The sequence below is a fragment of the Dendropsophus ebraccatus genome, chromosome 7 (assembly GCF_027789765.1).
Source record: "Dendropsophus ebraccatus isolate aDenEbr1 chromosome 7, aDenEbr1.pat, whole genome shotgun sequence".
In the NCBI taxonomy this organism is placed as follows: Eukaryota; Metazoa; Chordata; class Amphibia; order Anura; family Hylidae; genus Dendropsophus; species Dendropsophus ebraccatus.
In genome coordinates, this window is record NC_091460.1 from 57,820,340 (window position 1) to 57,843,323 (window position 22,984).

A 22,984-nucleotide genomic window follows, 5' to 3' on the forward strand; every position below is an offset into this window, starting at 1 on the left:
TAGAGGACTGACATTTATATCTAATTTCTTTTGCTCTTTTTTGGGGGGGTTCCTGCATTGGGTTGTGCATTTTCATTTAACCTCAGTGCTCTGCTAGGGATTTAGTTGAGCTGCACCACACATACTGCTTTCATTTATAGTATGGGTCCTATTTTCAGGAACCTCATCTGTGTGCCAGAGAAGGCTTCAGTTATAAAAGTGTTTCTCTCTATGTCTCTCTTGAGGTCCCCTCTGGTGATGCATTATCAATACTGTAATTTCTCATTCCCCCTGTGGTAGCGCTGTAGGGAAACTGAACAGAGAAGACAAAAAATGTTTGTCGCCACACCCTTTCTGGTATTGGAGACAACATGCCTCCGCGGTAAGATATGGGCCAACTCCCGTCCAGATAGGTACACTTGATAAAGGAAAAAATATCCTGCTCCAACAGGTGCATTTGTAACATTTTTTATAAATAGATTCCAAAAACATAAAGTTAAAAAACATTGATATCCAGGTATAACTCTGACACATTTCAGAACATATGCTCCTTAATCATGATTAAAGAGCGTATACTCTGAAACACGTCTGAGTCATACCTGAATATCCATGTTTTTAAACTTTATGGCTTTGGAATAAATTTATAAAAATAAAAATGCACCTGTTGGAGCTGGATATTTTTTCCTGTATCAAGGGAAACTGAACACTTACTGCCAATTAACTGCTGGGAGTCCAAGCAGGAGGGAACATTGTGATCTGTTTATTAACAAGAGACCTCATCTAACAGCTAGGTATTGGCCAAAGCGGAGAACCCCCTAAAGTATTATGTTCAACTATCAGTTCTCATCTAAATACAATAAATTGCTATGCAAATCATGTCCTTTCTGATATTCCATTCATTTGGTTTCTTTACGACCTTTGCGATCTGCTGCAAGAAATATTCATTAGTTAAAAATCAAGATAAATGATGTTTTAAACCAATATTATTTATGGTGAGTGTCTAACATTTATTGTTATGGATACATCTATGCTAATGCCATATGGAAGGCGTTCATAGTTTAATGACTAAACATTACATTTTCTAAGCTAAAGTTACCAATGTGGAATTGTACATTTTATGCCTCTCATCATAATTCTTCTTTCCACATGACCATAATCCTATGTTAATGGTGAGGCACATAAATTTGTTGCTTGATATAGTGTGGCCGTACTAGTCACTACAAAACTGTCAAATCCATATTTCTTCCTGCTTTTGCTTAATGTGGAAAAGTATAATATGCCCTAGTAGGGATCAAAATTCTCTAGTTATATAGAAAGTCATATTTCATTTTCTATGTGTTCTCTACAATTACAATAATAGAACTGAGGAAAATGTGAACAGAATTGATTATGTCATCTCTGCGGGCTACAAATATACATATGGGCACAATATAGCAGATGTAGAGGGGCTTAACAATGCAGCAGTGCAGGGAACTGCTATATGCAGTAACATGCATATACATTGGAAAACCAGCAAAAAGGTGTTTCGTTTATACCGCAGCATGCCTATAAAGTGAATATAATTTATTTGTGACTATGTTTGTTCTGCTTTACTACAGTACATGTTTTATTTGTGAGACCAAATAGTGTATTTTACCGAAGTCTATTAATCTCTATGTGAAGGCAGCAGGCATACTGTGATATTTGGATATGTCCTTACCATTCCTTATGGCTGAACATATCCCAACATGTATAAAAACAGAAAGTGCAACAGCAACCTACAGGTGCAAGTGCTTACCGTATATACTCCCCCGGTGTACACACAATGCTCTATATTTATTTTAAAAAAATCTTAGTTTTTTATTGTGTGTACATCAGGGGGAGTATATACGGTAAGCACTTGCACCTGTGGGTTGCTGTTGCACTTACTGTTTTTTTGTCTGTACTTAAGCCACATGCAGCATGCAACCTGCAGTCTAAAAGAGGCATAAAGGTCCTGCCATTTTCTCATTTTTTTCTGTTGTATGTCCCAAGGGTGCTATAAAAAGAGATAATTTGGATCCTATCTGCCCAGTTGTAGGCTTGTTCAGCCAAGGAGAGGCCATTGCTAGTGTGAAAATGCTAGAGAAGGGACCGTATCTCTGAGGACACCTTAACGTGGTGACATGGTACGCTCTGTTTGATCAAATAGTTTGCTAAGATCCTCATTTTTTAATATCTATAAAGCAGGTTTTTGTTGTGTGTACACCAGGGGGTGTATCTACGGTAAGCACTTGCACTTGTGGGTTGCTGTTGCACTTTGTTTTTTGTTCTCTGTTTTTTAGCCACATGGGGCGTGCAACCTACAGTGTGAACAGAGGCATAAAGGTGCTGCCATTTTTTCCTTTTTTTCATATCCCAACATGTCACCTGTCATGAGATAGCTAGGTAAGAAAAATCATCATGATTTATCAATATTTTCCTGAGATGTATATACCATCTGGCCATCAAGTTCTTGTAACTCAAATTGCAGCTTGTTGAAGGTTTAGCTAGCAAGTTGTGTTTCATGTACTTAATTGGTATAATGAGAAATTAGAATATTTAAAGTGGACATGTAAATTATTTTTATACCTGTTTCTACTTTGTAACTTTTTTAAATTTCATGTTGTGTACATTATTATGGGTCAGACAGCTTTTTTGCATAGCATTTGCAGCAGCAAGTACAAAGGAAGAGTAGATTGGAGAGGACCCATTGACTATGGAAGAGTTTTCTAGGCATGCTCTGTGACCTGTGAAAATGTTATTGTGTAGGGAGGAGGAAAGCTGTGACCATTACGGCAGTCTTTTGAGTCCAAATAACTGCCATTATTTGGAATCAAAGTGACAGCCGTCCTAGACAATGGCACTACGCAAGTAACTAGTGTTAAAGAGGCAAACACTTGTTTGGTGCTTCCATCATCTGTAAACCTTGAACATAAAATGTTAGTAATGCTCGTGTAAATACCTGATATTCTAGGCAGAACAATCACATAAAGTGACAGTTTCTATAAATATCGTTCTAATTTCCTGTATCTTTATCCTTATTGAAGAAATCAGTGTCAGTTACAGGGAGCAAACATATGGGGCATCTTGGTGCTCCCAGAATCACACAGCTTAAAACCTCCATAATCTGTTTTGCCCTGGTATAAATGACATTTCTTTCCTCTAAGATGCAGGTTAATCCCTCTATCAGCGAGAACGGATCTATAACTGCAATCCTCTGACATGAAATCTCATTAAACAATCTCTTTTGGTCCATTTCCTTTATTTAAAAAATCTATCAGGCATCATGTGAACTCAATCTATGATGTGAAAGTAGATCTTTATCCTCTAATTGAAATGACTACATATGAGCTCGGTGGGAGAAAGTGTTACGAAAGACTAGAACACGTTTTCAGGGCTGTATATTTAGTTTATAACTTCACTGATGTGATGTATGTTTGTAGTAGTGATGTATGGGCTCTGTAGTGATGAGGCCATTCTTTGGGGTGTTTTCCGGTGGCTGTACTAATTGTGAGGTCATATTCATGGGGCTGCACAGTGCAGATACTACTACTGGCAGCTACTCTATATGACTATGTTCACATGATGAATTTTTCATGCATATTGTGACATGCACTTCATTTTGAAATGATGCACAATATAAATAACACCTTGCAGAGAACACGTCGCGTATCCAGGATAGAGATACTCAATTTAATAAGACCAATCAACATAAAACTGCAGCAACATTCAAGAGGAATACAGGGCAGTAATCAGATTTCTGCCCCATCATCCAAGAAGAATTTTCAGATGGAAACATAAGGACAGTGAGAATATTCTAAATGTGGGCACACAGTCAGGAGCAGGCTGGCTCCCCGCACCTCCAAAGCGTGCAGCCAGCCCCTTGGCGACAGCATCCCTGGCAACCAGCCGGGCCGGTCGTCAGGGGGCGGCCATGCGCTCTGGAGGTGCGGGGAGCCGTCCGGCTCCTGACAGAAATGTAAGGATATGGGACTAGGCTGTCGCTGCCTACTTGTCTCAAAACCCTAACAGCAGTAGACAACTGGTCAGCGGTGCCTAATCCTTTCTAAGGGCCCTATTCCACGGGACGATTATCGTTCGCATAATTGTTAACGATAAACAATTCAAACGACCGCTATTGCGAAAGACCTGAAATCGTTTACCCATTTACATGGAACGATAACTGTTACTTATAATCGTTCTTGCAGTCGTCTTGTCGTCGCTATTGCGTTCGTCACTACTGCGAACGACCAAACGATAGCTTATTCAATGCGAACGATTGGCGAACGAGCAACGATAAAAATAGGTCCAGGTCTTATTAAACGATCAACTGCTTCATTAATCGTTAACTGCTATTCAACTGAACGATTATTGCTTAGATTCGAACGACTTAACGATAATCTGAACGATAATCGTCCCGTGGAATAGGGCCCTAAGTGTGAACATAGACCAAAAGACAAGACAAACGCAGCACAATACAGCAAGGTCAGAGGTCCAAGTCAGCAACGAAAGGGAAGCGCAGTACAAAACTTAATCCAGGGGAATAGTTGAAGTCCAAAAGCCAGAATTCAGAATACCAGGTAAACAAATGCAGAAAGGAACGCTAGGTCAAGACACACTAGTAAACAAGCCTCTATTACAGGCAAGGCATGATAGACAGGGGAGGATACTTATGAGGCCTCAAGTCCCAGCCCCAGGAGTGATTGGGGCTGAGACCCCAGCCTCAGGATACATCTAACAGCTAACTGGCGTTGCCGGCCACCAGTTAATGTAAAAACACTTGAAACAACTGATGCCGTGTGGCCGAGGTTGGTCACAAAGTTATACAGATTTGTAAATTACTTCTAATAAAGAAAAACTCAATCCTTCCAGTACCATGGCAAGAACTGTCCAAGCAGTAGAAATAGCAATACTCATAGAAAACCTCGCCTGCTCTGGACAGTTCCTGACATGGACAGAGGTGGCATCAGGGAGCACTGTGTCAGACTGGAAATAAGACATCACTTCCTACAGGACATACAGAAGCTGATAAGTACTGAAAGGCTTGAGGTTTTTTTTATTGATTTGATTTACAAATCTGTGTAAGTTTCTGATACAAGTTAATTTTAAAATATTTTTTCTTTGGAGTACCCCTATAACAAGTGGGATTTGCTGCAAATAAATCTACAACAAATTCCCAAACAAAAAATAGGGAAATCTGCACAACAAATCCACACCAAGTTATGCAGAAATATATGTGAATTTGCTAAATTGGAATTTACTTTTTCCAATGAATTAATAAAAAAAAGATTCCATTCAGGATGGAGCTGTGAGCCTTGCATGGATGCCCCTTCTCCATTCACTTTCTATGACAAGACAGAACAAAGCTGCATTCGCCTTTATTTGGCTTCATAGAGAATGAATGGAGCGACACATGCAGTACTTTAGTGGAGATTTCGGGGTCCCCAGTGGTTGAATCCCCTACAATCTCTAAATTAAGCCATATATGTTGGATACTTTGGACAGGGTATAACTTGTCTAGATGGGAATACCCATTTAAACACATTACTCCATTAAGGGGTATTCTGCTAAATCTTTTTCTATTTAACTGTGCACAGGTACAAAAACATTATTTTGGGTTCTGCACTTGCAGAATGTTACAGTCTGATGTGTACAAGCGCTGTTAGAATAGAAAAAAAACAATACTAAACTAAGAAGCGTGGCATAGCAAACAACTGACCTAGAGATAGCAGGGGAGCAATAGGGTAAGTAAAGGGCATGTGACACAGAATGGAGACCAAAATAATCATAAGCTTTGACAGTTCTAAACTCTTTGCTGAAGGAGGTCACTGTGGCTTCGGGCATTTTTTATTGCATGAATTGTTTCAGCAACAATTTGGATGGAACAGTAGTATACATAATGCACATAATATACTGTATGCTTCATTGGAGTGGAATTCTTGCTATGTCCATACCCGACTGCCTGACTTCTCACTGGTTAATAATGCTCTGGTTTGCATATTTGCCCCATATTTGCGTGGATTTATACTTATATTATATTCAGAATAATTAACTCTCTAAGTATCATACTTATGTAACTGTTAGGTTCCGTTCGGATCCAGAACACAAACATAAAAAAAATGATCAGGATTGGTTCGTGTTCGCCGAACATTCACAAACAAATAACGAACATACAGTAGAAGCGTACGTTTTTGGGCTACGCATTTGCGTACTGTATGTATTTTATTTTCATTCTTTTGCGTACAGATTGCGTACGTTACGCAGCAGCGTACTACGCAAGTTGGAATATGTTAGAAAAGGATCGTTATAAGCATTTCAAACATCGAACATATTGTTAGTTATCGGCAAACATGAATAATTAGCATCATGTTCGTACAAACATTTACAAACATGTTCGCTCATCACTAATTACTGTACAGATACAGGAAGTGATACTTTATATCATCAGAACTGAAGATAAGCAAGACAGAGCTGATCGGACCCATCTATCATAAAAATTTTGTATTTGGATCATGGTTTGCTTTGGGGAGTGTCCCAAATGCCCTGTTACTGCCTACACAAAGTATCTACACCCCTGTTAAAGGCACGAGCCCCTGTACACCAAGTACACATGAGTACACTAAATGGCTGGGCAACGTGCTACGTTAATCCAAGTGAATGTAGTAATTGGGCCACTCAGTGTGCAGGAACAAGAACCCTAATGAATCCAAATTCATTACATACTACTGAACAAAAGAAAATAAACTTGCAATAAAGAACACACTGAAGATATTAGATTCTGGATGGTAATTATTGCTATTATTCTTACCTAAACCAATGACTATAATAATAGATTGCATCCCACAGTTATATAAGTAAATCTCCTGTGATCGCTCTATTAATTATTCATTTGAGCCCAAGAACGTTTTATTTAGGAAAAATCAATTAGACAAACTGATTGCTCTGACATTGCCGAGCATAGTAATGTGGTCTATAGTATGGTAGTTTTCAATATACTGTAGTATTTCTATAGTATACTTACAGATCTGCTTACTGGACTGTAATATGTATTTATTTAATACATTTTGAAAAAAACCTTCACAAAGCCTAATGTAACTGCCGCCCTTACATTAGGCCTTGATCTGCCTTGATGTAATATGTTACGGAAATACACGGAAAAAAAAAATGTAGTACTAAATATAGCACTAGCAAATATAACCAGCATATTTAATACACCTGGAGGTAATGTAGGGAGATTCCTATTTAGGACTCCCAGCATCTGTAAACTATCCTCCAAGGCATCTCTCACCCCTGTCTACACTTTAAGGCTATGTTCACACTACGTATATGTCCGGCCGCATATTTTCGCGGCCGGACATAAACGTGTTAAACTCCGGCCGGGGATTTACGCAAGTTGCGGCCGGCTACGTACGGACCGCGAACTTACGCTCGTAGTCTACTTACGCTTCCCGAGCGGCCTACGTAGCGATCTGACAGCGGTCTTTTACTTGGAAATCTTCGCCTAGCCCCGGACACCCCACAGAACCTTTTGGATCGGCAAAGAAAAGTGGAAAAATGAAGAAATCGCCACTACGTACGGGACCGCATGTTACGCTTCGGGCGTAAGTTACGGCATTTTCGTCCTCAAACAATGGTCTGATGGTTCATTTCTTATGGCGCCGCGTACGATCCGGGCATAAGTTCGTACGTAGTGTGAACTGTGCAGCCGTACATCGTATACTTTCCATTGTACGCAAACTACGTAAATCTCCGGCCGCTTATTCATGGAACGCGCTTCGTCCGGAGACTTACGTAGTGTGAACATAGCCTAAGGCTGGGTTCACACTCTGTATATATTTCAGTCAGTATTGTGGTCCTCATATTGCAACCATAACCAGGAGTGGATTAAAAACACAGAAAGACTCTGTTCACACAATGTTGAAATTGAGTGGATGGCCGCCATATAACAGTAAATAACGGCCATTATTTTAATATAACAGTCATTGTTTTAAAATAACAGCAAATATTTGCCATTAAATGGCGGCCATCCACTCAATTTCAACATTGTGTGAACAGAGCCTTTCTGTGTTTTCAATCCACTCCTGGTTTTGGTTGCAATATGAGGACCACAATACTGACTGAAATATACGTAGTGTGAACCCAGCCTAAGATGGTGTGTAACTAACACCTCTTCCCTATTTATCTTTCCCTGATGAAGACTCTTTAGACTCGACTTTGCATTCAGAAAACAAAGCAACAACAAAAACAGTGTGTGCCCACTGCCTTTGAATAGCCACTGTTTCCATTTCCCTATGTGATATATTTGTAAATCACCTCATTTACCAAAAATAAGACTTCCCACAGATAAACAGCTTTAAAGTTTTTGCAACTTAATGTCTCTTCCCTGCAATCTGCTGCTTATTGATTGTTGTTGGTAGAAATCTGTCTCTAGTAACAGTCACAACAATACAGATCACAGGAAGTAGTGGGTGGGGCTTAGCATGTGCTATATGCAGGAAAGGGAGGGAGCTTGGGAAAGCTTGGCTGTGCCCCTGCAATCTAAGTCAGTCTGCCTTCAGAAGATAATCCACACTGTTCCTGAAGGGTAAATGAAGGCTTACTTTTCATCTCTCACGACCCAAACAGCAGTCCTTTATGTTAGGAGCAGTGTTTCTACTACTGTATGTCCCCAGTGCTGCACTAACAACAGAAGCAGCTATTTGCCTATAGTAATTCCTTTATTGGTACCGCTGTTTCTTACCCAAATTCTTGAAAAAAAAAACACAAAAAACAGCACAGCAAGTAGTTTCTGATTTGCATATATATGAAATAAAGGTCAGCAAAGATTGATCATGCTATAGTCTATCATGAGCATACTATCATGGATATATTTTTGCACAGTCACAGAAGAGTACTGTCATATCTAGAGGACATAAGGCAGTGGTGACACAGCTGATGGCTCCGGGCAGAATTTTTTTTCAGGAATGCTCTCACATATGTCTTTGAAAATACAGCTGCACAGTTTTGATATATCAGCTGTGACATACACACACACATATATATATATATATATATATATATATATATATATATATATATATATATATTACAAGAATGGGTAATCACGTTGGGTTCAGTACAAAGCAAGGCTATTGAAGTATAAACATCAGCTCTACAGTATATTCTGTGCCTACACCAAAGTGATGGCACTGGCCGCTCTTTTATTGGTTCGGAATTACATGGCTTCTTGTCGTCTTGCATTTAGAAAATATTTTATTCACAAACATTGTTTAGCAGGACAGATGGTGTTCGCTGCTAAGGCTGCCGGGTCTGATCTTTCCTGCACTTTAATGGATAATCTGCTTCTGATTCCAGCTGTTGTCTTTGATTATTCTTCTATATTATGGTCACTCATCACTTTTTGTACTGCTGTGACCTCCCTCACTTTATAAAATAGTATATCTCTATCCAACGAGTACATAGAGTACATTAAGATAAGTTACAGCTGCATATGTCTTCTTAGTTTTTAGTTACAAAGCACAACTACGTTAACTTTCCCCCTATATTTTAGCTCCATATTCTTCACACAGCAAAAAAACGGGTTTCCTTTGATGATGGTGTTGGGGGGGTTTAAAACTGTGGCTGTGTCAGTACAGTAGCGTGAATATTAAACTGTTTCAGAGCTCCCTGCATCATCATTTAATTGCGAAACATGTAAATGCCTCTTTAGGCTTTTTAACCCTTGTCCTGATTGCTAAAATAGTGTCCACCATTTTTCATAATTAATGCAAATAGCAAGGGGGAGAGAGGATACCCCTGCCTGGTCCCTCTCTGCAACTGGAAGAATTCAGAAGCCTCCTCATTGACAATAATCTTGGCCCTGGGGTGATGATATATCATTTTTAACCAGTTAATAAATCTCCCCCCAATACCAAACTTCTGCAGTGTGGCCCACATATAGGGCCACTCCACACTGTCGAACGCTTTAGCAGCATCTAACGACAGTATGGAGCGGCCCCCCTCAGGTCCAACCCTCTGGACATTGGCATGAACCCTCATGATATTATCATGGGTTGTCCTCCCCCCTATAAACCCCGTTTGTTCATACCCTATCAATATCTCCATCACTCTCGACAACCTGAGCGCCAGGACCCTTGTCAGTATCTTAATATCAGTATCTATCAAGGATATAGGACGGTAAGCTCCTGGGTCTGCTGGATCTTTATCCCCCTTAGGAATTAAGACAATGTTCGCATCATACATTGTTTCTGGCAAGCACCCTTCATCACAGGCAGAGCAATATACCTCATATAGATGTTTCAAGAGTACATCCCCGTAACAGCGATACGCCTCCACGGGAAGCCCATCTGGGCCTGGTGATTTACCACTAGCCATTTCCTTCACCACCTTATTAATCTCCTCCATCTCTAACGGTCGTTCCAACCATTCCCTCCTTTCTGGGTCAAGCAGAGGCAGCTCCACTTCATCCAAATACTCCATACATTTCTGACTTGTAATTTCGTCCCTGGCCGTGTATGTCTTCACAAAATACTGCCTGAATACCCTCAGTATATTTCCTGTATCCCTTACCAGTATTCCATCCATATCCCTAACCTCCAATATCAACCTTCTCCCCTTACTACTCTTAATTAGGTTGGCTAAATATTTACCGGGTCTTCCCCCTTGCGTGTATTGCTCCTTCAAAAAAACCTTAAGCTCCTCAACCACACCCTGCCATTCTCTCTGAGTTTCATCCGTCCGATCACATACATACTCACGCTCTGTTTTTTTAACCTCCTCTCTCAATGTACTTTCCTGTTCCTTATATTTCTTCTTCAGCCTCCCAACCTCCCTCTTTAGCAGTCCCCTCAGAAAGGCTTTGGCAGTGTCCCATACCACGTGCAGACTTGCGGTTCCAATATTAAAGTCAAAGAACTCCCGCAACTCCTTTTTAATTTGATCATGAGTAGTTAATAATTTTAACCAATGCTGGTTACATCTAAATTCTCTAATCCCAGTACTCTTATCATTCAACTCTTATCATTCAACCCACTTATGCGCTAGAATACTGACACGATCTAGTTCAAGGTGGGTCTCCAATAAACAAACTATTGCTGGCAAAAACCTAGAGATCTCTCTAGTTATTGCAAACCTTTTTAATCTATCATTAATACCTCTTACATTCTATACCACTAACTTAACCATTTAAAAAACGAAAAAAGATAAAGTAGAGAAAAAATAAGAAAAACGAATAACACATAAAGCCTTGCCATCCATCCCCTAACTCCACCCCCCACCACCCTTCCCTCATCCTCCTCAAGATGGTATCCTTATCTCTAACACAGTGGATTTTAGCAATGATAGACCGAGGTCTGTTCCCGACTATTTCTTTCCTTATGGGCAGTCTGTGGGCTCTTTCTACACAAAAATGGCCAGATAGTTTCTCCACTCCCACTCTCTCCAAAAACCAATCCTGCATGAACTTTGTACAATCTGATCCTTCTGTCCCTTCAGGGACCCCAATCACTCTGACATTAGCTCTCCTATTTCTGTCTTCAAGATCAGTCACCTTGGCCAGTAACTCTCTGTTCTCTTTACTCATTCTCTTTAGATCCACATCCATCCTCCCCACATTATCCTCTATAGCACTAATGCGGTTTTCGGCCTCTGTGACCCTCTCTCGCACTTTATTCATATCACATCGTATTAACGAGATATCAGTTTTGATTTCCCCTATCTGCGGAGTTATATTATTGAGGGCATCGTTAGTTCTATTCACTGCTGCCAAGATCTCTAACAGCATAGGGTCCAAGATTCGACCCTCAGCTATACCTCCTTCTATTTGCTCCAAATCTTGAGACTCAGGAAGGGCCCTCCCCTTACCTCCCTCACTCAGTCTAGACCCTCCAGTTTTCCCCTGAGGTGTGGGACTTAAAAACTTATCCATCTTTGGGGCTCCCTTCCCTGTATTACGCGCCTTGGTAGCCATTCACAATTCTCACACACCACCACTCAGTATTCTACCCGCTAGGGCTCGACAGCACCGCTTTTGATGTCACAAAAAAAAAAAACAAGTATCCTCCCCCCACACTCCCTTAACAAACTACAGCACACAATACAGTTTAGCCGTGGGGTAAAACCAATGGAGGCAGTAAGTGTGCAAGCAGTGGGGGCAGTCAGTATGCAGGCAGTGGGGTAGAGACAGTCAGGGGAAAACAGCATGCAGGCAGTGTTTCCCGACCACTAGCTTTTGGCTCTATATATTACATATGGCCCAGCATAGGGTCGGTCCTACTATACAATATACTCTCTGCACACAAGTACAACGTACACCACACTGCCCCAATGTCTCAAAGTTACTTATGCACTACTGAAATTCAGGGTACCATAAACAGGCTACAGTCTCTTGATTTGAAGTTTCCAAAGTGAGTCCCACTTCTATAAGGTATACCCTGCCCCTTAGTCCAACACCGGGCTAGATAGGTTCAGCGAATCAGTTCTCCCAAACACCGTTCTCCGATCACCTCAAGCCCTCTTTCTATGTGTCTCTCAAAGGCATCGATAGTACATAAAATTTGGGCAGGTCTCACCCGAGTCTCTAGTGACTCCTCTTTCCTCCTTAGCCGGCGGCTCCTAATCATAACTTTCACGGCCTTTCACCTCCGCTCCACGTACTCCCGGTCCTTCACGCCTCTGAATGCCCTCTGCCTTCGTGTGCTCCAGCACGCTCCTTCCTCCTGTGCCTCCGCTCTACACGACTCCAGCCTCCGGACCTCCGCTGCTCCTCTCCGTCTCCGCGTCACCACGCCACGTCACCACGCCACACGTGTCCAGTCCCGTCAACCTCCGAGTCTTCACTTTTCCCGTCTCCACAACCTCCGGTCACCAATCACCACCTCCAGACTCACTTTCCCCAGCAGCACTCGGCAATTCCGCAGCTCTCCGGCCTCGCAACTAGCTCCCTCCAGCAGAAAACAAACGGGTAGGGGTTTACTCGCACAGTTCCTCTCTCATGGCACGGGCCGCTCCCCACTTCGCGTGACTTACTACGTCATCACGTTACCACACCCCCGCCAAATCACCCAGTGTCCACCATTTTTAGTGATTCCCAAGAATCCAAATTCTTTTATGGAAACTCAGGACAAAATTGATTTGTTCCAATTTGCTTTACTCAAACTCTTGTGAAAATGTCTATGATCTGGGACACAGGGCAATTCAACAAGATGCTATATTCAAACACATACTATTCAAGGAGGGACATTTGCCTGTGAAATTGTATCAATAATCATAATAGTTCCTCTCTGTCTCTTTTGGGTAATGATAGTGGCATGGCTATTTTTGACCAATATTACAGGCACATATTGTTCTGCCCCTTTCTCTCTCTCTTTAAATGATACATAATCATTTACTTATAGTACTTATTACTTGTCTTTTCCTTTAACTAATGCAAGCACATGGTACTGTCTCCCTTTTTTTGCATGTAAAGGATTTGGGTTCAGGTGCTTTCTCTCTGTAACTCATGTAGACACAGACACATGTATGTAGATACAGGCACATGTAGTACTGTCCCCCCCTCCCCCCCATTATTTCCAAGAAGTAAAGCAGGCCTTGATAGTACTGCCTTCCTGCCACACCAAGTAAATAATGTTCAGATATTGTTGTCTCAATCTTTCTCTCTGTGGATGATGTGGGCACAGATAGTACTGCCTCCCTGAAACTCCCTATAAATGATGCACCGATAATGCTGTCTCCCCTTTTCTCTCTGTAAATGATAAGGGCAAAGATAGTACTGCCTACCTGGAACTCCCTATAAATGACATACAGATAGTGCTGTCTCTTTTTTTCTCTGTGGATGATGTGGGCACAGATAGTACTGCCTCCCTGTAACTCCCCATAAATGATGTACAGATAATGCTGTCACCTTTTTTCTTTCTGTAGATGATGTGGGCACAGATAGTACTGCCTTCTTGGAACTCCCCATAAATGACATGCAGATAGTACTGCCTCCCTGTAACTCCCTATAAATGACCTGCAAATAGTGCTGTCACCCTGTAACTCCCTATAAATGACATACTGATAGTTCTGTCTCCCTGTAACTCCTTATAAATGACATACAGATAGTGCTGTCTCCCTTTTTCTCTCTGTGGATGATGTGGGCACAGATAGTACTGCCTCCCTGTAACTCCTTATAAATCATGGACAGATAGTGCTGTCTCCCTTTTTTCCCTGTAGATGACATGGGCACAGATAGTACTGCCTCCCTTTTTCTCTGTAGATTACTTGGGCACAGATAGTACTGCCTCCTTGTAACTCCCTATTAATAACCTATAGATAGTGCTGTCTCCTTTTTCTCTGTATAAATTATGTGGGCACAGATAGTACTGCCTCCCTGTAACTCCTTATAAATGATGGACAGATAGTGCTGTCTTCCTTTTTTCTCTGTAGATTACATGGGCACAGATAGTACTGCCTCCTTGTAACTCCTTGTTAATAAGGTATAGATAGTGCTGTCTCCTTTTTCTCTGTATAAATTATGTGGGCACAGATAGTACTGCCTCCCTGTAACTCCCTATAAATGACGTACAAATAGTGCTGTCACAATGACATACAGATAGTGCTGTCTCCTTTTGTTCTCTCTTTAGATGATGTGGGCACAGGTAGTACTGCCTCCCTGTAACTCCCCATAAATGACGTACAGATAGTGCTGTCTCCTTTTTTCTCTCTGTAGATGATGTGGGCACAGATAGTACTACCTTCTTGGAACTCCCCATAAATGACATGCAGATAGTACTGCCTTCCTGTAACTCCCTATAAATGACGTACAGATATTGCTGTCTCCCTTTTTCTCTCTGTAGATGATGTGTTCATAGATAGTACTGCCTCCCTGTAACTCCCTTTAAATGACGTACAGATAGTGCTGTCTCCTTTTTTCTCTCTGTAGATGATGTGTTCACAGATAGTACTGCCTCCCTGTAACTTCCTATAAATGACCTGCAAATAGTGCTGTCACCCTGTAACTCCCTATAAATGACATACAGATAGTGCTGTCTCCCTGTAACTCCCTATGAATGATGTACAGATAGTACTGCCTCCCTGTAACTCCTTATAAATGATGTACAGATATTGCTGTCTCCCTTTTTCTCTCTGTAGATGATGTGTTCACAGATAGTACTGCTTCCCTGTAACTCCCTATAAATGACCTGCAAATAGTGCTGTCACCCTGTAACTCCCTATAAATGACATACTGATAGTTCTGTCTCCCTGTAACTCCTTATAAATGACATACAGATAGTGCTGTCTCCTTTTTTCTCTCTGTGGATGATGTGGGCACAGATAGTACTGCCTCCCTGTAACTCCTTATAAATCATGGACAGATAGTGCTGTCTCCCTTTTTTCCCTGTAGATGACATGGGCACAGATAGTGCTGTCTCCCTTTTTTCCCTGTAGATGACATGGGCACAGATAGTACTGCCTCCCTTTTTCTCTGTAGATTACTTGGGCACAGATAGTACTGCCTCCCTGTAACTCCCTATAAATGACGTACAAATAGTGCTGTCACAATGACATACAGATAGTGCTGTCTCCTTTTGTTCTCTCTTTAGATGATGTGGGCACAGGTAGTACTGCCTCCCTGTAACTCCCCATAAATGACGTACAGATAGTGCTGTCTCCTTTTTTCTCTCTGTAGATGATGTGGGCACAGATAGTACTACCTTCTTGGAACTCCCCATAAATGACATGCAGATAGTACTGCCTTCCTGTAACTCCCTATAAATGACGTACAGATATTGCTGTCTCCCTTTTTCTCTCTGTAGATGATGTGTTCATAGATAGTACTGCCTCCCTGTAACTCCCTTTAAATGACGTACAGATAGTGCTGTCTCCCTTTTTCTCTCTGTAGATGATGTGGGCACAGATAGTACTGCCACCCTGTAACTCCCTATTAATGACATACAGATAGTGCTGTCTTCTTTTTCTTCTCTGTAGATGATGTGGGTACTGTACTGCCCTTGACCTCAGCTGTAAAAGATATAGACACAAACAGCACTGTCTCTCTGTCTCATACTATAAATGAAGTAGATATTGAGATATTGATAGTCCTCCCTTGCTGTCTGTCTGTGTAGTAAGTCAGCAAAATACCATACCAAAATACCAATACCAGCAAAAACTTTCTGATAGCGTCTAGTGAGAAAACATTGCTTCTAGGCTCAGAAACGGAAAGATGAATATTTTGGAAAGAAAGTGGATTTTACTAAAAGTAACATGGGGTTGCATTATCAACAGGTAATTGTCATCTGGCAGAAGTGGCAGAGGTTTTTCCTTTAATTATTCATGCATATAATGTTACTCATTCTGCTTTACATGGGATCTTATTATGAAAAAGTTAGAGTTTTGTGCACTTTATCCGTTCCAGCCCTTTTGATGGCGGCATATACAATTACTGAGATGCCCTCTTTAAACCCACAGAAGACAAGTAATACCGAGCATCAATACATACTATTTCCTGTAAACAGAGAAATGGAAAATGAAGTGGGTTAATTCCTGCTCCTGCACACAGATGCGGTTTCGAGCTTTGTGGGCTGAATAAGAAAACACATTTTTTTCAGTAATGGTCCGACCAAATCTCATTATTTGCCAACTATTATTTCTGCTAGCGTCTGCCTCACGTGTTAGGCTGGCAGCCAAAAGGACATAAATCAGTCAGATTTTTGTCATTTCCTATGAAAAGGTTGCACCTGACAATTCTATCAGCTTCATGGGATGTGAAATTGGGACAAATGATACAAGTAACAATCCTTAGTTTGATGGGATAGCTTTGTCATTATAATACATGACTTTTCTTTTGCTACGGAGCATATGGACACCCTGATAAGTAAATGTGATTCATTATTATAACTTTCTTGTAACATTGATAAAACCTTCTCCAGATATGCTATTCTTGTAATTTCTGTAAATAACCAAATGATGAATTATAGTATTCACAATGGAGAATAACCTGAAATCCCCCTGAAATGAGATTTCCCAGTAATAATACATACCCGGGTCATGAACACTTTTTGTCCCCCTCTTCTAAAGAAGAAGTTTATAATTGTATTAGTAGACCAGGGATGGGGAACCTGCAGCCCTCCTGCTTTAGTTTTGGCTGTGTGGGCATGATGGCAATTGTAGGTTTGCAACAGCTTGGGGGCCGCAGGTTCCCTATCCCTGTACTAGACAAAAAACCTAATAGAAAGATTAAGTTGTTTTGTAGCATGGCAACTTGACAGAGGCAAGTGGGCAGTAGCATTTGTACAGACCACATATGCTTCATATGCTTAACACACAAGCTGTCAGGTCACAGTCGGCGGGTGAATACAGGGCCAACTTTAGGCATATGTCCTGTGTGGTTGCACAAGTCACATCATCTGCCCTGTGAGAGGGATCACCACAGATAACCTTGGAACTGAGGCTTGTGACCACTAAGAAAATTAATTATATAGCAGTTTTATTCAGACATTCTACATGATTCTTTTTACTGTGTATGGAGATGCCCAGTGGCGGTTTAACATTACCATAGGCCCCAGCCTGTTCAGTAGGCCTGGGCCACCCATCCTACTGTAACTATGGCAGCACTAGCGTGGTGTTCATAGAACAGGATGAATGATGTCATGATGCCCTGATTTGTGCAAAATCGAGGTAAAAAAGCAGCAATTTTTTGCAAATCATGGCCAAACTGTTGCCAGGAGTCAATACACTTATGAAAGTATAAGTCTGTTTGGGTGGCCATGGGCCCCCCAGGAGCTCAGGGCTCCAGGCTACCGCCCAAAACGGACCTATTATAATCCATTACTGGAGATGTCACTGTACATTGGTACTGTACAGTGGAATGCCACCACTGTGCAACATTATTATGCAGTTGCATGCTAATCTTATTTAGCCAAGACATGACTTTAATATTTTAGCATCATATTGCATTGTATTGCAAACTTACCTGTCGTTTCAAAAGATTTTTAAATACCTGCATGGTCTTGTTACATTAAAGGGTTTGTCCAGGGAGTAGAAGATGGCTGAAGCCTTCTACTCCCTGTAGCTTGTTTTGGATGATTCCACATCTCAATAGTAAGCTTGCCAGACATGGAGGGGGTGCCCGCACACGATGTTCAATAGCTGTAAAATATTGCCAATTTTGTGGCAAGATTTATTGGACATTGCATGCAGGGGTGGGTCCGCCCGCACACAATAATCGGCCCCTGGCCCTTCCATGTCCTAAAAGGCTCGTTTTCAATAGGCAGAATTGCCCCAAAGTGAACAACATGGATCAGAAGGCTTCAGCTGTCTTCTGCTCCAAGGACAACCCCTTTAACCCTTAAGAATGGTGAGAAGATGATTTTTGGGCTCCACCAAATATAAATCCAGATTTTTCTAAACATTTAAATTGTGAATAAAGGGAATATACATTTTTTAAATACACTGTTACTGATTAGACTCTGTAAGATGAACCTCAGTGCTAAAATGAAGCAACCCTGGGGCCCAGATTCTGACAGCAGCCATTACTATCATACAGAATGTACCATCAACTACTGAGTGCAGCTGACAGAAAGCAAAGTTTTAGCAATCATTGGAGGTTTTAGCTATCCAGAAATGATGAAAAACATCTTCAAACATTTCTCAATACTAGAAGATCTGAAATGCACCCCCCTTTTAAAAACATTTTAGAAATTTAAGGTATAATCCCTACAAGGACTAATTTTAAAGGAGTTAAAAAGAAAAATCAACTGATGCCAGAAAGTTATACAGATTTGTTTATTACTTCTATTTAAAGGGGAACTATCAGCAGGTTAAAGAAATCTAACCTGCTAATAGCTCCCTATTGCACACAGGGAGCTAAGGATGAAGGTATGTCTCATCCTCGACCTTCATCCTTATCATCATTCCCATCTTGTTAAAAGTATAATCCTGTGTCTATTCGGGCCGTTTGGAACACTATCACCGTCAGAGCACTGACCTGACCCCCAGATTCCTGCTCCAATGATATTCATTAGAAGGGGAGGGCCAGCGGCTATTAGTGCTCATGGGGAAGTAGTCCCACCCCAGTGCTCCAAATGGCCTTATGGCACACAGGATTACACTTCAAACTGCATGGTAACTGCGCCGAGGATGAAGATAAGAAACAAACCTTCAGACTCAGTACCCTGTGTGCAATAGGAAGCTATCAGCAGGGCACATTCACCTAACCTGCTGTTTTCCTTTAAAGGGTGCCTTCACACCTACCGGATCCACAGTGGATCTCACTTCTGCGGATTTAAAGCGAGAACCGCTGCGGATCCGGTATCAATTTACCCCTATGATAGCACATATTCGCGGCAGGATTGACATCCCGCTGTGAATATGTGCTTTAACTCCCTGGTGCCCGCAGCCCCGCCGTCGCATCCCCCCCATCCCGGCCACATCCCCCCATCAGCCCACCCCCAGCCCGCATCCCGCCGCCGAGAGCATACAGTACCTGCTCGGCGGTGCGGCTGCAGTGAGGCTGCCAGCTCCGGTCCCACTCAGATCAGCTGAGCGGGACCGGAGCCGGGAGCCTCACTGCAGCCGTGCCGCCGAGCAGGTAATGTATGCTCGCGTTGGCGGGACGGAGATGGGCTGATGGGGGGATGTGCCGCCGCCGGGGATGGGGGATGCGATGGCGGGCTGCGGGCACCAGGGAGTTAAAGCACATATTCACAGCGGGATGTCAATTCGAATCCGCAGAAGTGAGATCCGCTGTGGATCCGGTAGGTGTGAAGGCACCCTAAAAAGGTGGTGTATTCTTTCCTGTCTACAGAGTGCTCTCTACTGCCACCCCTGTCAGTGACAGGAACTATCCATAGCAAACCTCTCCTGCTTTGCACAGTTCCTGACATGGACAAAGGTGGCAGCAGGGACATCGTTAGGCATAAATGTCGGGGCCCATGCACAGAAGAAATAAAGGCTAGCCCCAGATAGTTAAACAGTGCCATAATTGACACAGCAAGGAGCTATTGGCTACCCGCTGTGTCAATCACTTTTGTGGCCACAGGCAACATTCTGCCTCCGGTCACAAGAGGTCACTCCAGCCCCTAGTCACTTTTGCGCTCACTCATAGAGCAGAGAGAAGAAGGAGATACCAGAGGACAGAGCAAACCATGTGAGTATGTGTATGAGTAGTTTTTTTTTATTTTTTTCACAGAAGGGTTGCCTACTTGAGTCGGAGGGGGAGAATGAGTGCTATCCAACCAAAGGAGATGCTTTTTACTGGTAGGGATGGGGGCGTAAATAACAGGGGGACTACCTAGAGTGGGGTCCTACTATATTGGGGGATACTACATACTAAGGGGCTATTTGCTAAGGGGTTGTCTGCTGGGGAGGGGGTTGATAACTACCAGGGGGGTTTGCCTGGAGGGGGGTGCTAACTACATTACCAGGTGGGATTACCTACATGGGAAATACTGCATATTGGGCAGTTACCTATAGGCGATGCCTACCTACTAGAGAGACTTCCTACAGGGGGAATTAGTTCTGGAAGACTCGAGATTTGATTAAAAAATAATCCCCTGAGTACCGTTTTGAAATGAAATTGTAATAACACAATCCTACTACACTTTCTACATCTTAGTTAGATTCCTGAACCAGTTAAGGGATCCCTGATCAGGAATATCATTTAGGACCCAGAGCAAAGAGCTGCAACAAAGAGCTTCTCTTGCCCTGGAGGACTCATACAATCCATTGGATTCAATGAGAACTGTGTAATGCTGTATTTCCCCTACGGAAGCGCTGCAGGGGAATTGAACACTCGCTTTCAGGTTTCTATACACTTTACACCCTCTGATTAGACTATAGTCAGGGGACCTTTCTAACACTTAGAGATTGTCCAAACTACCACTTTACTTTTGCTTAATCATTTATGGAATAACATTTTACATATAACTTATTCATGTTTTTCCAGACTCTCGATAATGAGCATATTTCTTAATATTGTGAAATCTTCTTTATTATACTTGGAAACAGTCAGCATCGACTTGTTTTTGTATATAATTAGAACACATTGTACAGCGTGTAGAGAAACGGAGTATCACAAGCTTATTTTCCATATATTGATACTTACCGAAGAGAAAACAATATTGCAAAGCAAGAAAGAATCACCATAGGCAGAAGGCAGTAACCCAAGACACTGGCAACACATCCATGTGAGACACCTGTGATACTCATCAGATTTAATAAAGCATGAATTCCCAGGCAGCCGAGTATGCTCATTGTATACACATAGCCAAAATGAATCTTTCCTGCCTGCAGACAAAAGAGATTTTAGAGGAAATTAAGGAATTGTTTTTAGTTTTTATTTTTGTAGAAAATGCAAAAGGAGAACATTTTTATGTATTGATTATTTTTTATTGTTTCAAGCTGTAGTTTGTCTTAAGAAGTTTGTGTTTTAGTTTGTTATATAGCGTGAGCCTCAATATGGTTGAGAAGCGTATAATGCATATAAAACCCAAACCAAAAAATTCCATTACATGTATGCCTTGTGAATATGTAAGCATGCGTGGCTTGTTAAGACTCCTGGTTAAGTTTACATAAATGTCACCATACTTTTGGATCAGGCAAACCACATTAAACTTTTAAAATCAGATGAATCATTTGCATAATTTGTTTGAGCAGGCGGTACTACTTATGGGCTGCACAAAATTTTTCAGTTGTTGCACCATAACTATCTTGAGGCACTTTGATAAATCTAGAGCAATTTTTTGGCTAAAATATCTTGGCTTAAAAACTACCCTTGGGTAGGCGTGGAGTATCACTGCACAATTTTTGCACAAAAAAAAAAAAAAATCACACATGATAAATCTTAATAACAAAGTAGCACACCCTTTCCAAGCACCTTTATAAATCCAGCACTAGGATGGGTTCATAGGGTGGGTTCATACTGAGGAATTCTCACGGATAATATCCGCAGAATTCCGTCGGCTGTCCGCGCGCACGGCCACGCGCCTTTCCGCCGGCTCCATAGACACCATTCTATGGGCCAGCGTATTCCGCTATCCTCTGAAAGAAGTGACATGTCACTTGGTATTGGGATGCGGGTGCACATGTTTGTGCCTGCATCCGAATTCAATATAAATGAAGTTCATCTGGCCGGTACTGCAGTACCGGCCGGGATGATCTTTACTGACACCAGCCATTCTGTGACACGGCCTGGTCACAGAATGGACGGTGTCTTACACTGTGTGAACCCGGCCTTAAACTGCCACTGTTTGGGGGTCCAGATATATGTTTAATATTATCAATATCCTGTTGTTACAAATGCATATAGTCATAACTTATGGTTTACAAGCCTTATGTGGCCCCTGAGACACTGGTTGGAGGCCAATGCTATACTTGTTAACTTGCTAGTCGTAGACGGCAATCACCATTAAGTAAGATCAGATAGTCTGTTCACACGCAATGGTGAGTGCCGTCTAAGTTTTCATATAGGACATTTTGCAATACTTGTGGTTTCAGAGACTGAGCCCACTGGTGGCTGACCCTGGAAGAGTGTCCATTACCTCTGAGTGGAAAGCCATTCAGCGCCATCTTCTGTGTTTCTTTATATTGGACTATTAATTTGCCCAGTACCCACTCCATGAGCTGCCATTTGTGCCTTTACACTAGAAGTCACTGAGGTCCGGTATGGTATTCTTATTATCACCCAATTAAGCTGTCTGTCTACCACTATAAATAAATGTCATGAAATCTCAAAAACAAAAAAGTGCTAATATTTTGTAATATATATATATATATAATGTGGGGAATTTATCAAGAGTGGCATTTCACATAATTTTTATCCAAATTATTCCTCAGTTTCAGCTCTGCGAGATTTATTAAGAGCATCTAAGGCTGACTCAAAGCTCTATGCCAGCTCTCAACTGACATATACTTTAATTAGAATATACCCCTGTATGCAGACGTAAATTGTAAAAAACAGGGAGGCCAGATCTTCTTCCATGCAATGCGAGCAGGGCGTTGACCAGTGGAAAGTCACAACATTTTTTGC

General features: G+C 41.7%; 1 protein-coding gene across 2 annotated transcripts in view; it reads right to left on the minus strand.

The window, feature by feature from the left end:
• Positions 1–22,984, minus strand: part of YIPF7 (Yip1 domain family member 7) — a 61,525-nt gene that overhangs the window by 4,810 nt on the left and 33,731 nt on the right. For both annotated transcript variants that reach the window (XM_069976511.1, XM_069976510.1), the window contains one exon: positions 21,062–21,243. In XM_069976511.1, coding sequence (XP_069832612.1) covers positions 21,062–21,243 — 182 coding nt within the window. The remainder of the gene's footprint in view (positions 1–21,061; positions 21,244–22,984) is intronic.